This window comes from Tachyglossus aculeatus, chromosome 19 (genome assembly GCF_015852505.1).
Source record: "Tachyglossus aculeatus isolate mTacAcu1 chromosome 19, mTacAcu1.pri, whole genome shotgun sequence".
Classification (NCBI taxonomy): Eukaryota; Metazoa; Chordata; class Mammalia; order Monotremata; family Tachyglossidae; genus Tachyglossus; species Tachyglossus aculeatus.
This window is the reverse complement of record NC_052084.1, coordinates 16,502,096-16,519,214: the sequence shown is the minus strand read 5'-3', so window position 1 is coordinate 16,519,214 and position 17,119 is coordinate 16,502,096. Positions and strand designations below refer to the sequence as shown.

At 45.9% G+C, this 17,119-nt stretch overlaps 1 protein-coding gene and 1 non-coding gene across 2 annotated transcripts in view; both read left to right on the top strand.

Annotated features, from left to right (window-relative positions):
- Positions 1–5,215: 5,215 nt before the first annotated feature.
- Positions 5,216–17,119, top strand: part of CCDC167 (coiled-coil domain containing 167) — a 28,224-nt gene continuing 16,320 nt past the window's right edge. The window contains exon 1 of the mRNA XM_038761195.1: positions 5,216–5,286. Coding sequence (XP_038617123.1) covers positions 5,245–5,286 — 42 coding nt within the window. The 5' untranslated portion in view covers positions 5,216–5,244. The remainder of the gene's footprint in view (positions 5,287–17,119) is intronic.
- TRNAK-UUU lies at positions 13,244–13,316 on the top strand. The gene has a single exon. It is a non-coding gene; the product is annotated as a tRNA-Lys (tRNA).

The following is a 17,119-nucleotide window of genomic DNA, read 5'->3' as shown; positions in this document are numbered from 1 at the left end:
GGGCCTGCTGTACTTGGACAGTGATATGTACTGAGCATTTTTTCTGTTCAGGGCACTGTACTAATCACTTGGAAGAGGACAATGTGTTAAAGTTGGTAGTTAAGATCCCTGTCCTCAAAGAGCTTCTAGTCTAATCTCCAACTACCTGGGGAACAGAAAGGGCCTCTAACAGGCTCCATGTTTTGTTGTTTTGTTTTAAATAGTATTTGTTAAGCGCTTACTATGTGTGTTTCTGGCACTGTATTAAGCGCTGGGGTAGATACAAGCTAATCAGGTTGGACGCAGTCCACGTCCCACATGGGGCTCACAGTCTTACTCCCCATTTCTCAGATGAGGGAACTGAGGCCAGAGAAGTAAAGTGACTTGCCCGAGGTCACACGGCAGACTAGTCGTGGATCAGGGATTAGATTTCCAGGCCTGTACTCTATCCACTGGGCCATGCTGCTTTGACTGTTTTCATCATCATCAATCGTATTTATTGAGCGCTTACTATGTGCAGAGCACTGTACTAAGCGCTTGGGAAGTACAAATTGGCAACATATAGAGACAGTCCCTACCCAACAGTGGGCTCACAGTCCAAAAAGTGGGCTCACAGTCTAAAAGTCCAGCTCCCATCTGTCTCGTTGTGTGGAGGACAGCTGTGTCTTTGGGGTGCTGTTGTTGTTCTTTGTACAAAGTGCTTGTCACATGCTAAGCGCTTAACAAATAGCATTATTATTAATAATAATACTTGGTTTTTGTCCTTCATCTGACTTTCATAAGAAAGTGGAAAAGCACCCCAACCTTTACCAGGGCGTTCAAGTATCATATGGACTGATGGTTTGCCAAATACGTGATGTCTGTTCTATGACCCTCGGACTGCACAAAGGGGACCGGGTGAGAGAGTGCGGATGGTTCGGTGAAAGCCCTCACCACTACCGCGAAAATAACTCAAGCCATATATCCACTGGTAATAGAACATGTGCCTTTCCCCCTTAACCACGGGTATCGGAGCAATGCTTAGCTAAATGGCAAGAGGCCAGAAAAGACGCATGATTGTGTTTTCACGGAATAAAGTGGTAGACGTGGTTCCTTCCCTCAAGGAACTTACATTGTAGCAGCGGAGACTGACAGTATAATAAATTGCAGAGAAGGAAAATGGTAGCGTATAAACTTCTCCCTTCCTCCACCCCCAAAACCACATGGAGAAATAAAGCATTCATTCAGTCGTATTTATTGAGCACTTACTGTGTGCAGAGCACTGTACTAAGCGCTTGGGAAGTACAAATCAGTAACATATAGAGATGTTCCCTACCCAACAACAGACTCACAGGCTGAAAGATGATAGAAGATAGTTATGGGCAGGGAATGTACCTGCTAATTCTCTTGTATTTTACTCTCCCAATCGCCCACTACAGTGCTCTGCACACAGTAAGCACTCGATAATTGATTGATTGATTTCTATCATTTCTCATGTGTGTACTTTATTGTAAGTATGTCTCCCCCACTAGACTGTAAGCTCCTTGTAGGTGGGCCATGTGTCTGCCAACTCTATTGTACTCTCCCAAGCACTTAGTACAGTGCTCTGCACATAGTAATCACTCAATAAATACCGCTGATTGACTGAAGTGGACTAGAACCCAGGTTTCCTGACCCCCCAGTCTGCTCTCACATGAGTAGATGAAGAAACACAGGTGACAGGGACTCTAAATCATCTGAGTTGCAGACAGATTGCTGCTGGGGAGTGAAACAAAGGTATACATCATACCCAAAATGTCACACCCTTGTCATTGTCACTGTCAATTTATGTCTATTGTATTGCACATTCAGTTAGTCTATTGTATTTATTGAGTACTTACTGTGCGCAGAGCACTGTAGGGAAGCAGTGTGGCTCAGAGGAAACCGGCACGGGCTTTGCAGTCAGAGGTCATGGGTTCAAATCCCGGCTCCGCCAATTGTCAGCTGTGTGACTTTGGGCAAGTCACTTCACTTCTCTGGGCCTCAGTTACCTCATCTGTAAAATGGGGATTAAGACTGTGAGCCCCCTGTGGGACAACCTGATCACCTTGTAACCTCCCCAGCGCTTAGAACAGCACTTGGCACATAGTAAGTGCTTAATAAATGCCATTATTATTATTATTATTATTATTATTCTCTGTGCCTCAGTTACCTCATCTGTAAAATGGGGGTGAAGACTGTGAGCCCCCTGTGGGACAACCTGATCACCTTGTATTTCCCCCAGTGCTTAGACTAGTGCTTTGCACATAGTAAGCACTTAATAAATGCTATCATTATTATTATTATTATTACTAAGCACTTGGGAGAGTACAACATAACAATATAACGCACATATTCCCTGCTCACAACCAGTTTACAGTTTAGAGGGGGACATGGCCCCTTTTAATTCTTTGCGTTCTCCAAGTGCACTGTACACACAAGGTGCTCAGTATATATTTTCACTAATGATAGTATGCCAGCGGACTGGATAGAAAGCTGGGAAATACAGGCTCTAATTTCTATAAATAATTCACGATGTGATTTATAGCAAATCACTTAACCTCTCATCTGTAAAATGGGCAGTTTCTCATCTATACAATGGACAGTGTAGGATCTTACCTTTCCCCTGAAACGTTGTCTATTCCCAATCAATTCCGTAATGAATGGCAACTGACTACGGAGAAAAGAGATGGGAGATGAAGCGCTCTGGGCTTCTTGTAGCAACATCATGCATTTAAAATCAGGGCAGTGTTTCTGCTTTTGCTGTTCTGACAGTCCGGAGGGCAGGTTTCAGGCTTCGTGGATGCGCCTGTGAGTGATGTTAACTCTCTCTGGGGGAGAGGTTTGGACGAAGCATAACTAGGGCTGTGCCCTTTCCCAGCAGCTTTGTCAGGAGTCACTGATTGACTTGAGACAGGAGGATGGAGAGGAGCCGGGAGAGGGACCTGGAGTGAAAGAAAGGAGAGGGTCAGTTATATCATAATAATAGTAATTTTTGCTTATCTTAATAACCACAATGATAATAAAAGCAGGAAGAACCTGCTTTCTAGACTGTGAGCCCACTGTTGGGTAGGGACCGTCTCTATATGGTGCCAACTTGTACTTCCCAAGCGCTTAGTACAGTGCTCTGCACACAGTAAGTGCTCAATAAATACGATTGAATGAATTGAATTCATTCTAGCTCTCTTCTAGCTCTTTAGCTCGTCTAGCTCTCTTCCTCCCTTCAAGGCCCTACTGAGCGCTCACCTCCTCCAGGAGGCCTTCCCAGACTGAGCCCCTTCCTTCCTCTCCCCCTCATCCCCCTCTCCATCCCCCCCATCTTACCTCCGTCCCTTCCCCACAGCACCTGTATATATGTATATACGTTTGTACATATTTATTACTCTATTTATTTATTTATTTATTTTATTTGTACATATCTATTCTATTTATTTTAATTTGTTAGTATGTTTGGTTTTGTTCTCTGTCTCCCCTTTTTAGACTGTGAGCCCACTGTTGGGTAGGGACTGTCTCTATATGTTGCCAACTTGTACTTCCCAAGCGCTTAGTACAGTGCTCTGCACACAGTAAGCGCTCAATAAACACGATTGATTGATTGATTGAATATGTTGCCAACTTGTACTTCCCAAGCGCTTAGTACAGAGCTCAGCACACAGTAAGCACTCAGTAAATACGATTGAATGAATGAATGAAAGGACCTGGAGTGAAGGAGAGTCAGTTATAATAATACAACAACAATGATAATAAAATTGACTGCTTTTCTTCACTCCAGGCCCCTCCTACCCCGGCTATGAAAATAATGGGGAAATGGGGAGATAGAAAAGAAGTAATATGAATGCAGAAGCTGTGTGACTTTGTCACTTCACTTCTCTGTGCCTCAGTTCCCTCATCTGTAAAATGGGGATTAAGATAGTGAGCCCCAAGTGGGACAACCTGATCACCTTGTATCCCCCCCAGCGCTTAGAACAGTGCTTTGCTCATAGTAAGTGCTTAACAAATACCATTATTATTATTATTATTGTTATTAAAAGGTAAATGTGTACTTTCCCAGACACCAGTACAGTGCCCTGCACACAGTAAGCGCTCAGTAAATACCACTCATTGATTGGTTTGGGGAGAAAGGATCAGTGTGGCTGCAAAGAGGGAAAGAAGCCGAGGTGAACGGGCAAACAGGTTGCTTTCCTACCCTTACTGCTCTATTCATTCATTCATGTTTATTGAGCGCTTACTGTGTGCAGAGTACTGTACTAAGCGCTTGGGAAATCCAAGTTGGCAACATATATGTTGCCAACTTGTACTGCCCAAGCGCTTAGTACAGTGCTCTGCACACAGTAACCGCTCAATAAATACGATTGAATGAATGAATATAGAGACAGTCCCTACCCAACAGTGGGCTCACAGTCTAAAAGGGGGAGACAGAGGACAAAACCAAACATACTAACAAAATAAAATAAATAGAATAGATATGTACAGGTAAAATAAATAAATAAATAAAGTAATAAATATGTACAGACATATATACGTATATACAGGTGCTTCCCAAGCGCTTAGTACAGTGCTGTGCACACAGTAAGCGCTCAATAAATACGATCAATTGATTGCTGTGGGGAAGGGAAGGAAGTAGGATGGGGGGATGGAGGGGGGATGAGGGGGAGAGGAAGGAATCAATCAATGTCGTATTTATTGAGTGCTTACTGTGTGCAGAGCACTGTACTAAGCGCTTGGGAAGTACAAGTTGGCAGCATCTAGAGACGGTCCCTACCCAACAGTGGGCTCACAGTCTAAAAGGGGGAGACGGAGAACAAAACCATACTAACAAAATAAAATAAATAGAATAGAAATGTACAGGTAAAATAAATAAATAGAGCAATAAATATGTACAGACGTATATACCTCCATCCAGGTGCTGTGAGGAAGGGAAGGAGGTAAGATGAGGGGATGGAGGGGGGGCGAGGGGGAGAGGAAGGAAGGGGCTCAGTCTGGGAAGGCCTCCCCTTGTATCCTCCCCAGCGCTTAGAACAGTGCTTTGCGCATAGTAAGCCATTAATAAATGTCATCATTATTATTATTATTATTACTATTATCCTTCTTGCCCCTCACAAACATGGCGGCGCCAGCCTGGCAAAGCCGCCCCTCAGTAAAATGGCGGCTGCTCCCTCCCCGCCCCGCCCCTTTCCCGCCGCCGCCGGCCAATGGGAGAAGAGCACGAGGCTCTGCGCCTGCGCAGTGGCAGCTGTCAGGGCCGTCGGGCGGCGCGTGGCGGGGAAGATGCCTAAAAAGAAGCGGGAGTGGGGGAGCGTCGTCCATGAGGTGAGGAGATTTGGGGCGTGTGGAGGTGTGAAGTGGCCTTTTTTTCCCCTCACAGCGGGTCTGGGGTCAGTCTGCCTCGCACAGAGATAGAAGGGGAGATGGCAGGGAAATGACCAGTGAGGGGAGGTCATAATAATAATCATTATTATTATTATTATTATTATTATTATTATTATTATTAGAGAAGCAGCGTGGCTCACTGGAAAGAGCCCGGGCTTTGGAGTCAGAGTTCATGGGTTCAAATCCCGGCTCTGCCAGTTGTCAGCTGGGTGACTTTGGGCAAGTCACTTCACTTCTCTGGGCCTCAGTTGCCTCATCTGTAAAATGGGGATGAAGACTGTGAGCCCCCCGTGGGACAACCTCATCACCTTGTAATCTCCCCAGCGCTTAGAACAGTGCTTTGCACATAGTAAGGGCTTAATAAATGCCATCATTATTATTATTATTATCATCATCAATCGTATTTATTGAGCGCTTACTAAGCGCTTGGGAAGTCCAAGTTGGCAGCATAGAGAGACAGTCCCTACCCAACAGTGGGCTCACAGTCTAGAATCAATCAATCAATCATATTTATTGAGCGCTTACTGTGCGCAGAGCACTGTACTAAACGCTTGGGAAGTCCAAGTTGGCAACATCTAGAGACAGTCCCTACCCAACAGTGGGCTCCCAGTCTAAAAGGTGGAGACAGAGAACAAAACCAAACATACTAACAAAATAAAATAAATAGAATAGTCTCCAGTCTGAATAGCCAGCACCTGTATATATGTTTGTACATATTTCTTACTCTATTTATTTTACTTGTACATATCTATTCTGTGCTATTTGTTAAGTGCTTACTACGTGTCAGGCCCTGTACTAAGCGCTGGGGAGGATACAGGCTAATCCAGTTGGGCACAGGCCCTGTCCCACGTGGGGCTCACAGTCTCAATCCCCATGCGTATTTATTTTATTTTGTTAATTTGTTTTGTTGTCTGTCTCCCCCTTCTAGACTGTGAGCCCGCTGTTGGGTAGGGACCGTCCCTAGATGTTGCCAAGTTGGACTTCCCAAGCGCTTAGTACAGTGCTCTTCACACAGGAAGAGCTCAATAAATATGTTTGAATAATAATAATGATGATGATGGCATTTATTAAGCACTTACTAGGTGCAAAGCACTGTTCTAAGCGCTGGGGACGTTACAAGGTGATCAAGTTGCCCCACGGGGGGCTCACAGTCTCCATCCCCATTTTACAGATGAGGGAACTGAGGCTCAGAGAAGTTAATCAATCAGTCAATCGTATTTATTGAGCGCTTACTGTGTGCAGAGCACTATACTAAGCGCTTGGGAAGTACAAGTCGGCAACACGTAGAGACAGTCCCTACCCAACAGCGGGCTCACAGTCTAGAAGGGGGAGACAGAGAACAAAACCAAACATACTAACAAAATAAAATAAATAGATATGTACAAGTAAGATAAATAGAGTAATAAATATGTACAAACATATATACATATATATAGGTGCTGTGGGGAAGGGAAGGAGGTAAGATGAGGGGGATGGAGAGGGGGACGAGGAGGGGAGGGGGAAGTTAAGTGACTTGCCCAGGGTCACACAGCAGACGTGGTGGAGTCGGGATTCGAACCTATGACCTCTGACTCCAGAGCCCGAGCTCGTTCCACTGAGCCACGCTGAATGAATGAATGCAGTGCTCTGCACACAGTAAGCGCTCAATAAATATGATTGAGTGAATGAATTTTGCAGGTGAGGGACCTGAGGCCCAGAAAACTAATTGTAGTGGTATTTTTTGAAGTGCTTATTATGTGGGAAGCACTGTACTAAGCGCTGGGGGGATGCAAGGTGATTAGGTTGTCCCACGGGGGGCTCACAGTCTTCATTTCTGTTTTACAGATGAGGTAACTGAGGCCCAGAGAAGTTAAGTGACTTCTTTGTAATGGCATTTATTAAGCGCTTACTATCAATCAATCAATCAATCGTATTTATTGAGTGCTTACTGTGTGCAGAGCACTGTACTAAGCGCTGGGGGGGAATACAAGGTGAGTAGGTTGTCCCACGTGGGGCTCACAGTTTTCATCCCTCTTTTACAGATGAGGTGACTGAGGCCCAGAGAAGTTAAATGACTTTTTTTAAATGGCATTAAGCGCTTACTATGTTCAAAGCACTGTTTTAAGCGCTGGGGAGGTTACAGGGTGATCAGGTTGTCCCACGGGAGGGCTCACAGTCTTCATCCCCATTTTACAGATGAGGTAACTGAGGCACAGAGAAGTTAAGCCATTTGCCCAAAGTCACACAGCTGACAATTGGCGGAGCCAGGATCTGAACCCATGACCCCTGACTCCAAAGCCCGTTCTCTCGCCACTGGGCCACACTGCTTCTCCAAGTAAGGTGACTTGCCCAAGATCACACAGCATTCACGTGGCAGAGTCAGGATTAGAACCCATGACCTTCTGACTCCCAGGCTTGTGCTCTCCACTACGTCACGCTGCTTCCTACTGTGGTATTTAAATGCTTACTATGTGCCAGGCACTGTACTAAGCGCTGAGGTGGATACAAGCGACTTGGGTGTTTCTGGGGTTCCTGTCATCCTAGGGGTACTGGGGTGGAAAGGAGGGGATTGGGTGGGCCCTGAAAGGAATCCCTCAACTGTATTTTTTGTAGTATTTATTAAGAGCTCACTATGTGTCAAATTCTGTTCTAAGCGCTGGAAGTAGGTTCAAGTTAATTTAGGTTGGACACAGTCCCTGTCCCAAAAAGGAGTTAAAAACCAAGTAGGAGGGAGAATTTGACTGAGCACTTACTTTGTGCAGAGCACTGATAAGCTCTTGGGAGAGTGAATAGACGTGGCTTAGTACAGTGCCTGGCCCATAGTAAGTGCTTAGCAAATACCATAATAATAATAATACTCAATCTCGGCCCTTTTAGGGGTTTATAGTCTAGCAGGAAAGACCAAGTCGCAGGTCAAACTGAGAATCTGGATGTGTGTCCTGTGCTGTGAAGGTGGAATCTTATTAAGAGCACATCATCAGCATCAATCGTATTTATTGAGCGCTTACTATGTGCAGAGCACTGTACTAAGCGCTTGGGAAGTACAAATTGGCAACATATAGAGACAGTCCCTACCCAACAGTGGGCTCATTTCCTCCAAGAGGCCTTCCCTGACGGCGCCATCATTTCCTCTTCTCCCATTCCCTTCTAGGTTATCTTTGCACTTGGTTTTGCACTTTTTACCCCTCTCTTAGCCCCCACCATTTATGAGCCCACTGTTGGGTAGGGACTGTCTCTATATGTTGCCAACTTGTACTTCCCAAGCGCTTAGTACAGTGCTCTGCACACAGTAAGCGCTCAATAAATACGACTGATGATGATGATGTTTATATCTGCAATTTTTTTATATTAACGTTGATATCCCCCTCTAGACTGTAAGCTCCTGGGCGGGGAAGGTCTTTACCAGCTCTTGTACCCTTCCAAGAGTGATGATGGCCTTTGTTAAGCGCTTACTATGTGCCAAGCACTGTTCTAAGCACTGAGTGCTCTGCACACAGTAAGTGCCCAAAGAAGTAGGATTGATTGGAGTGAGTTCCTAAATACTTTGAAGTGGTGGGAGGGAAATGATGATGTTGATGGTATTTGTTAAGTGCTTCCTATGTGCTAAGCACTGGGGGAGATTCAAGGTTATACAGGGTTGTCCCAGGAGAGGCTCACAGTCTTCATCCCCATTTTACAGATGAGGTAACAGAGGCACAGAGAAGTGAAGTGACTTGCCCCAAGTCACCCAGCTGACAAGTGGCGGAGCTGGGATTAGAACCCACGACCTCTGACTCCCAAGCCTGTGCTCTTCCCACTGAGCCACATTGCTTCAAAGAAAGGAAGCTTAGTACAGTGCTCTGCACATAGTAAGCGCTCAATAAATACAACTGATGATGAAAGGAAAGAAAATGAGGGAAAAGGTGATGGGGAGAGACAAGGATATTGTTGGGGAATCACCAACTTTGTTGTAGTCTCCCAAGTGTACAGTAATCTACATGTAATCCACCCATTTCCAAGTCACTTGTGGAAAATGGAATCTCTTAAAGTTTTAAAGACCCCACCCCTCACAAGAAAGATTCCATACCCAGCAATTCATTCCAATGTTGAGCAGTCGCCACTGTCAGCAAATCCTTCACTGTCTAATTTTCTCATCCTGCCATTTGTCCATTTTTCCTAGATCCTACTTCAGTCACCTATGTGACTGAATTTCTACGTGAATTCCCCCTTCATTCCTGAAGATAAGTAAATTGATTTGGGCTCTAGTATTCTCTCATGTCGAATAATCCAAATTCCTTTTAACCTTGCCTCCTCTACATACATTCTGTACACCAACCATTTTCATTCTCTTTGGAAATCTCCCCTGTCTCACCTCCGGATTTCACATCCCAAGTTCAGGGCCGGTGTCACCCTAGCACTTGGGTTTACTTCTGTGACCTTGGGCAAATCACTTCACTTCTCTGTGCCTCAGTCCCTTCATTCGTAAAATGGGGTATAAAGACTGTGATCCCCACGTGGGACAGGGACTATGTCCAAAGCGATTACGTTGTATCTACCTCGGCACTTAGAACAGTGCTTGGCACAGAGTAAGCACTTAACAGATACCATTAAAATAAAAAGGATCAGTTCTCCAGCCAGTCTAGCTTCCAAACCCACCTTTAAGTTTGTTTCTTTTTTCCCTTTTTTGATTTTCCATGAACACTCCAGTCCGGATAGAGTATGTACCTGGGGCCCGAAGAACCTGGGTTCTCATCCCATCTCCGCCACCGGTTTGCTGTGTGATCTTGAGCAAGTCCGTTATAATAATAATAATTTTGGTATTTGTTAAGCGCTTACTATGTGCAAAGCACTGTTCTAAGCGCTGGGTAGGATACAAGGTGATCAAGTTGTCCCATGTGGGGCTCACAGTCTTAATCCCAATTTTACAGATGAGGTAACTGAGGCACAGAGAAGTTGAGTGACTTGCCCAGAGTCACACAGCTGACAAGCGGCGGAGCTGGGATTTGAACTCATGACCTCTGACTCCCAAGCACGGGCTCTTGCCACTAAGCCATGCTGCTACAGTTAACTTCTCTGTGCCTCTGTTACCTCATCCGTAAAATGGGGATTAAAACTGTGAGCCCCATGTGGGATGGGGACTTTGCTTGTTTCCACCCCAGCACTTAGTACGGTGCCTTACACAAAATTAAGCATTTAACCAATACCACATATATATTATACACTCTGGCCTCAGCTGACCCAAAAGAAAGAGGGATCCCGAGCCGGGCTTTCCTTCGTGCCTCGCTTCTACCTTTCTCCTCTCACCACGGATGCTACTTGACTGCCGGGTTGTACTAAATGTTCTACACTTATTAGAAGTTGTGTGCTCAGAGCCAGTGAAGTGGTGATTTAATCAAAAATGTTTGTTAATCTGATGAGTGCAATAAAAACCACGCAAGTGAGTAATCTCAGCACCTGCAAACCATCCCCGCTTGTTGCAGTGAACCAATTACTGAGCAGGCAGCACTTATCCACAAGGCTGTGGCTCAGGCCATCTGTGTTTGGTAGTCACCTTCCTTTTCTAGTAATTACGGTATTTATTAAGCACTTACTGGGTGCCAGGCACTGTGCTAAGCGCTGCCACTTGTAGCCCTTCTCAGATTTCTTTCAGCTCTTTGCACCTGGGATCATAATAATAATGCTATTTGTGAGATATGTGGGGCACTATGTGCCAGGCCCTGGGAAAGATAACAAAAAATCAAGTCAGCCAGTCATGTATTGAGTGCTTACTGTGTGCAGGGCACTGTACTAAGCACTTGGAAGAGTACAATGTAACAATACAGACACATTCCCTGCCCATAATGAGCTTACAGTCTGGAAGGGACCCAGTCAGACCCAATCCCTGTCCTACACAGAGCTCACAGCCTAAGGGGGAGGGTGAACGGGTATACTTGTTTTTACAGATGAGGAAACTGAGGTACCGGGGAGTTGTGTGACCTGCCCAGGGTCATTTGACAGGCAGGTGGTGGAGCCCTCTAGACTGTAAGTTCGTTGTGGGCAGGGAATGTGTCTGTTTATCGTTGTAGTGTATTCTCGCAAGCGCTTAATACAGGGCTCCGCACACAGTAAGTGCTCAATAAATGCGATTGAGTGAGCCAGGAGTAGAACCCAGGCCTTGTGATTCCCTGGCCCCTGCTCTCTCCACTACGCCTGGTGTCAGGGGAGGGAAAGTGAGCTTTTAGGATTAGACTTCCAAGAGATTATTCCAAAAAGCAAGAGAATTGTGGTTCAGAATAATGAGAAATAACATTTTCCGGGGCTGATTTTTCCCATCTCCTGGGAGGAGGAGATGGTCATTTCCCTCCAGTCTTAATGGCAGAAAGATCCTGGCGGAAATAAGCCTTGCTTAAGCTTTTTTATCCACCGTGGTAATCCAGGTTGGGATACTTAATAATTGCATTCCATTTTTTAAAGAGAGGGACGGCGTGGACCGACATATTCCGATGTTGCCGCGGGGAGCTCGTTGAGAACAGCATTTCGCTCCTCAGAATCTTTCAATAATAATTGTGGTATTTTGTTAGGCGCTTGGGAGACTACACTATAGCGGAGTTGGTCGGTGCAAGCCCTGCCCACAACAAGCAGCATGGCCTAGTGGAATGAGTCCCGAAGTCCGACTGCCAGTTGCTCGCTGGGTGTGACCTTGGGCAAGTCACTTCTCTGTGCCTCACTTTCCTCAACGGTAAAATGGGGATTAAATATCTGTCCTCCTCTGTAGTTAGATTGTGAGCCCCGCTGTGGGACGGGGACTGTGCCCAATCTAATTAACCTCCACCTACCCCAGCGTTTAAAACAGTGTTTGACACGTAGTAACCGCTTAACAAATACCATAGAAGAAAAGGAACTCACAGCCTAGAGATGAAATGACCTCAAAGCCGAGCCAAGTCAGCAGCCTTCAAGAACCTGAGAAAAACCCAGGCCTGCTCAGTAAGACGCAGACGCAAATCCCCTATTGTTGTTCACGCTTATTAAGACCTTACAATATCAAGCATTGGGGGTAATTCCACAAAAATCAATAAATAACACTGTACCCTGGACCTTAGTCTGTGTCGGGGAAGACAGATTTATAAAACAATATGGAATATAACAGTTATAGATCACAGTCCCATGAATCAAAAATATTAACCGTGCAATATGGACATTAAATGCACTGCTCTGCCCATGTTCCAAGGCCTTCCCCAATCCCACTCCTCCTAATAAACCTTTCCCATTTTCCCTCCAGGACCCTGAACTGTACAAACTCACCAGTCGTTTGTAGCATTTAGGTCTTTTATTTACATCCATCTCCAGCCCTTGCGTATGTATGTTGGGTCAACTGTACGTGCAGTCGTTGATTTTTATTATTCTTATTGTTCATGGTTTTATGTCTGTCTCCCCCATTAGAGTGAGAGATCTCTGAGGGCAGGGAACATATCACTTCTCTGCATTTTACTTTCCTCAGGGCTTGGTACGGTGCAAAGCCCCCAATGGGCGCTCAATAAATGCTATTTCTACTACTAATAATAATTGTGGTATTTAAGTGCTTACTATATGTGTACTAAGTGCTGGATGATAATAATAATAATAATGGCATTTATTAAGCGCTTACTATGTGCAAAGCACTGTTCTAAGCACTGGGGAGGTTACAAGGTGATCAGGTTGTCCCATGGGGGGCTCACAGTCTTAGTCCCCATTTTACAGGTGAGGTAACTGAGGCCCAGAGAAGTTAAGTGACTTGCCCAGAGTCACACAGCTGACAATTGGCAGAAGCGGGATAGATACAAGAATATCAGATTGGACAGTCCCTGATCCACACAGGGCTCAAACTGTAAATAGGGTATTGCATCTCCATTGCACAGAGAAGATAAGCGATTTGCCCATGGTCACACAGCAGGCAAGTGGCGGAGCCAGGATTAGAACCCGTGCCCGGATAGCTCAGTCGGTAGAGCATCAGACTTTTAATCTGAGGGTCCAGGGTTCATGTCCCTGTTTGGGCGTGATGTGTTTTTTAACTTGTACTTCCCAAGCGCTTAGTACAGTGCTCTGCACACAGTAAGCGCTCAATAAATACGATTGATTGATTGATTGATCGATTCTAACTTCCAGGCCCGAGCTCTTTCCACTAGGTCATTCATTCATTCAATCGTATTTATTGAGCGCTTACTGTGCGCAGAGCACTGTACTAAGCGCTTGGGAAGTCCAAGTTGGCAACATATAGAGACGGTTCCTACCCAACAGTGGGCTCACAGTCTAGAAGGGGGAGACAGACAACAAAACAAAACATATTAACAAAAGCAGTGTGGCTCAGTGGAAAGAGCCCGGTCTTTGGAGTCAGAGGTCATGCGTTCAAATCCCGGCTCCGCCACTTGTCAGCTGGGTGACTTTGGGCAAGTCACTTCACTTCTCTGGGCCTCATCTGGAAAACGGGGATGAAGACTGCGAGCCCCCCGTGGGACAACCTCATCCCCTTGCACCCTCCCCAGCTCTTAGAACAGTGCTTTGCACATAGTAAGCGCTTAATAAATGCTATCATTATTTATTATTATTATAAAATAAGTAGAATAAATATGTACAAGTAAAATAAATAAATAGAGTAATAGGTCCACCGCTTTCCTGATGATTGGGGATAGTCTTCCAGCTCCCATCACTCTGGGCACACAGTAAAGAAGCGGCACAATGTTTGTGATTGTGGCTTTTGCTCACTTCCTGCACGGGATAAGCTTAACCCCCACGGAGCCAGCTGGAGTCCCACAGCACTTTTATGTCCGTATCCGGGATTTATTTAATGTCCGTCTCCCGCTCTAGACTGTAAGCTCTTTGTGGGCAGGGAATGTGTCTACCACCGCTGTTATATTGTTGTACTGCCCCCTCCAAGTGCTTGGTGCAGTGAGTCAGCGGGTGGCGGAGGCAGCAGGTGAGCGCGCCTCCTCGTTAGGCCCCTTCATCCCCCACCCCACTTTTATTACTACCACTACTAATAATGATATTTATTCAGCGCTTACTATGTGCCAAGCACTGTTCTAATCAATCAATCAATCAGTCGTATTTATTGAGCGCTTACGGTGTGCAGAGCAGTGTACTAAGCACTTGGGAAGTCCAAGTTGGCAACATATAGAGACAGTCCCTACCCCACAGTGGGCTCACAGTCTAAAAGGGGGAGACAGACAATAAAACCACACATACTAACAAAATAAAATAAATAGATATGTACAAGTAAAATAGAGTAATAAATATGTGCAAACATATATACAGGAGGTTACAAGGTGATCAGGGTGTCCCACGTGGGGCTCCCCGTCTTCATCTCCATTTCCCAGATGAGGGAACTGAGGCCCAGAGATGAAGAAGAAGAATGATGGTATTTGTTAAGCGCTTACTATGTGCCAAGCACTGTTCTAGGCGTTGGGGAGGTTGCAAGGTGATCAGGGTGTCCCACGTGGGGCTCCCCGTCTTCATCCCCATTTCCCAGATGAGGGAACTGAGGCCCAGAGAAGAAGAATATTCATTCATTCAATCGTTTTTATTGAGCGCTTACTGTGTGCAGAGCACTGTACTGCTACTAATAATGTACTATAATAATAATAATAATGATGGTATTTGTTAAGCGCTTACTATGTGCCAAGCACTGTTCTAAGCGGTAGGGAGGTTGCAAGGTGATCAGGGTGTCCCACGTGGGGCTCCCCGTCTTCATCCCCATTTCCCAGATGAGGGAACTGAGGCCCAGAGAAGAATAATGTATATATGTTTGTACGTATTTATTACTCTATTTCTTTTATTTGTACATATTTATTCTATTTATTTTATTTTGCTAATATGTTTTGTTGCCTGTCTCCCCCTTATAGACTGTGAGCCCGCTGTTGGGTAGGGACCGTCTCTATATGTTGCCAACTTGTAGTGCCCAAGTGCTTAGTCCAGTGCTCTGCACACAGTAAGCACTCAATAAATGAGTTGAATGAGTGAATGAATTGGAGGGGAGACCGGAGACTGTTCTGGCCATCCATTGGATCCTGCAGCCTCATTCATTCATTAATTCATTGTCGTATTTATTGAGCGCTTACTATGCGCAGAGCACTGTACTAAAGCACAGTATAACAATAAACAGACTGTTCTGGCCATCCATTGGATCCTGCAGCCTCAGTCATTCATTAATTCATTCAGTCGTATTTATTGAGCGCTTACTATGCGCAGAGCACTGTCTAAAGCACAGTATAACAATAAACAGGCGCATTCTCTGCCCACAGTGAGCTGACAGTCTAGAGGGGGAGACAGACTTTAATAGAAATAAATTACAGCTAGTCGGGGAAGGCCTCTTGGAGAAGACGTTTGGCTTAGATGCTCCGGCTTCTGTCCGGCCTCCGCTGTCTTGGACGCGAAAAGTTTCCACGCCAGGAAGGTCCCGAGGCTCCTGGGAGGAAACACTTCACCAGGGAAGGCCGGCTGCCTCGCCGGGAACCGAAACGGAGGCGCTTTCTGCCGGATTTCATTCCGGGTCTCCGCCTCTTCCCAGAGGAGGGTTTCAGTCCTCACAGGCTGGTGAACACATCAAGCGGCTGTTCGCCAGCCTCTTAATTAATGAATTCATAAGGCGAGGTGTGGAGCCCAGCGTGCTTTGAGACTTCCCGTGCGAAGCCCTTCTCATTAATTCATCATAATATACTGGGGGGAAGAAAACTAAACTTCCTGACCCGGGGGGCCAGCCCCAGTCTGGCTAGCAGCAAGTGACCCCTCTGGCCTTGGGCGTCTTGTAAATCTCCAGATTTTTCAGTCAGTTAAAGGATTCCCTCCGGAAACTCTGCGGCTGAGGACATCGCTCCTCTTCAACTCTTAAAAGCCTTCCTGAGGAACGGTTAATTTGTCAACCTTGATGTTAGGAGTATTGCGCTAAAACCAGGTTTGGGCTTCGCGGCGGGTCTCTCTGCTTTCATCTTCCCGGTAGAATCCCTGGCCCAGGGCCAGCTGCTCCACAACAAGCAAAAAGCCCCACTCAAGGCAATTTTCCTGCCCGTTAATGAGATAATAATATAGGCCAAGCTCTGTGCTGAGTACGGGAGTAAATCGCAATCAGATACAGCCCCTGATTTCTTTGTTGTTCTTGTTTTTATGTTGTTTTTAAGCGCCTAGTAGAGTGCCCTGCAAGCAGTAAACACTCAATAAATATAGTTCATTCAATCGTATTTATTGAGCGCTTACTGTTTAATTGATTGATTGCTATGTGCCAAGCACTGTACTAAGCACTGGGGTGGATGTGAGGTAATCCGGTTGGACACAGTCCCTGTCCCACATGAGGCTCAAGTAGAGTTCAACAGGTCCTCTCTGTCTCTCTGTCCTGACTCCAGTCCACTAATCCAGCTAGCAAAGAGATTCCCGAGGTTAGAGAACAGAGTTGGGATTATAAACAGGCCTCCACGGAGGGGGAGAACAGAGGAAACGGGAAACAGAGGCCTCAGAGAATTTAAGTGACCTGCCCACGGTCACACAGCAATCAGGTGGTGGGGCTGGGACTAGAACCCAGATCCTTTGGAATCAAAGGCACTAGGCTGTGCTGCTTCCCTGGATCCTGAATTCTTGTTGCGCTGGAGGAGAGAGCGTGACAGCTTGCAGCCGGGAGGGACCGCTTCCCTCTTGGCCACCGGCTCATCCCGTCCTCCTGCTCTGCCCGGGAGAAGGACCAGCCTGGCTGCAGGTGAAGTCTCAGCCTGGTGGGCTTGTGGAGAGAAGAGACACAGAGAAAGAGAGAGAAAGAGGAGTGGAGAATGGCAGCGAGAGACAGAGAGAAGCCAACAGGAACAGCCAAAAGCCAATC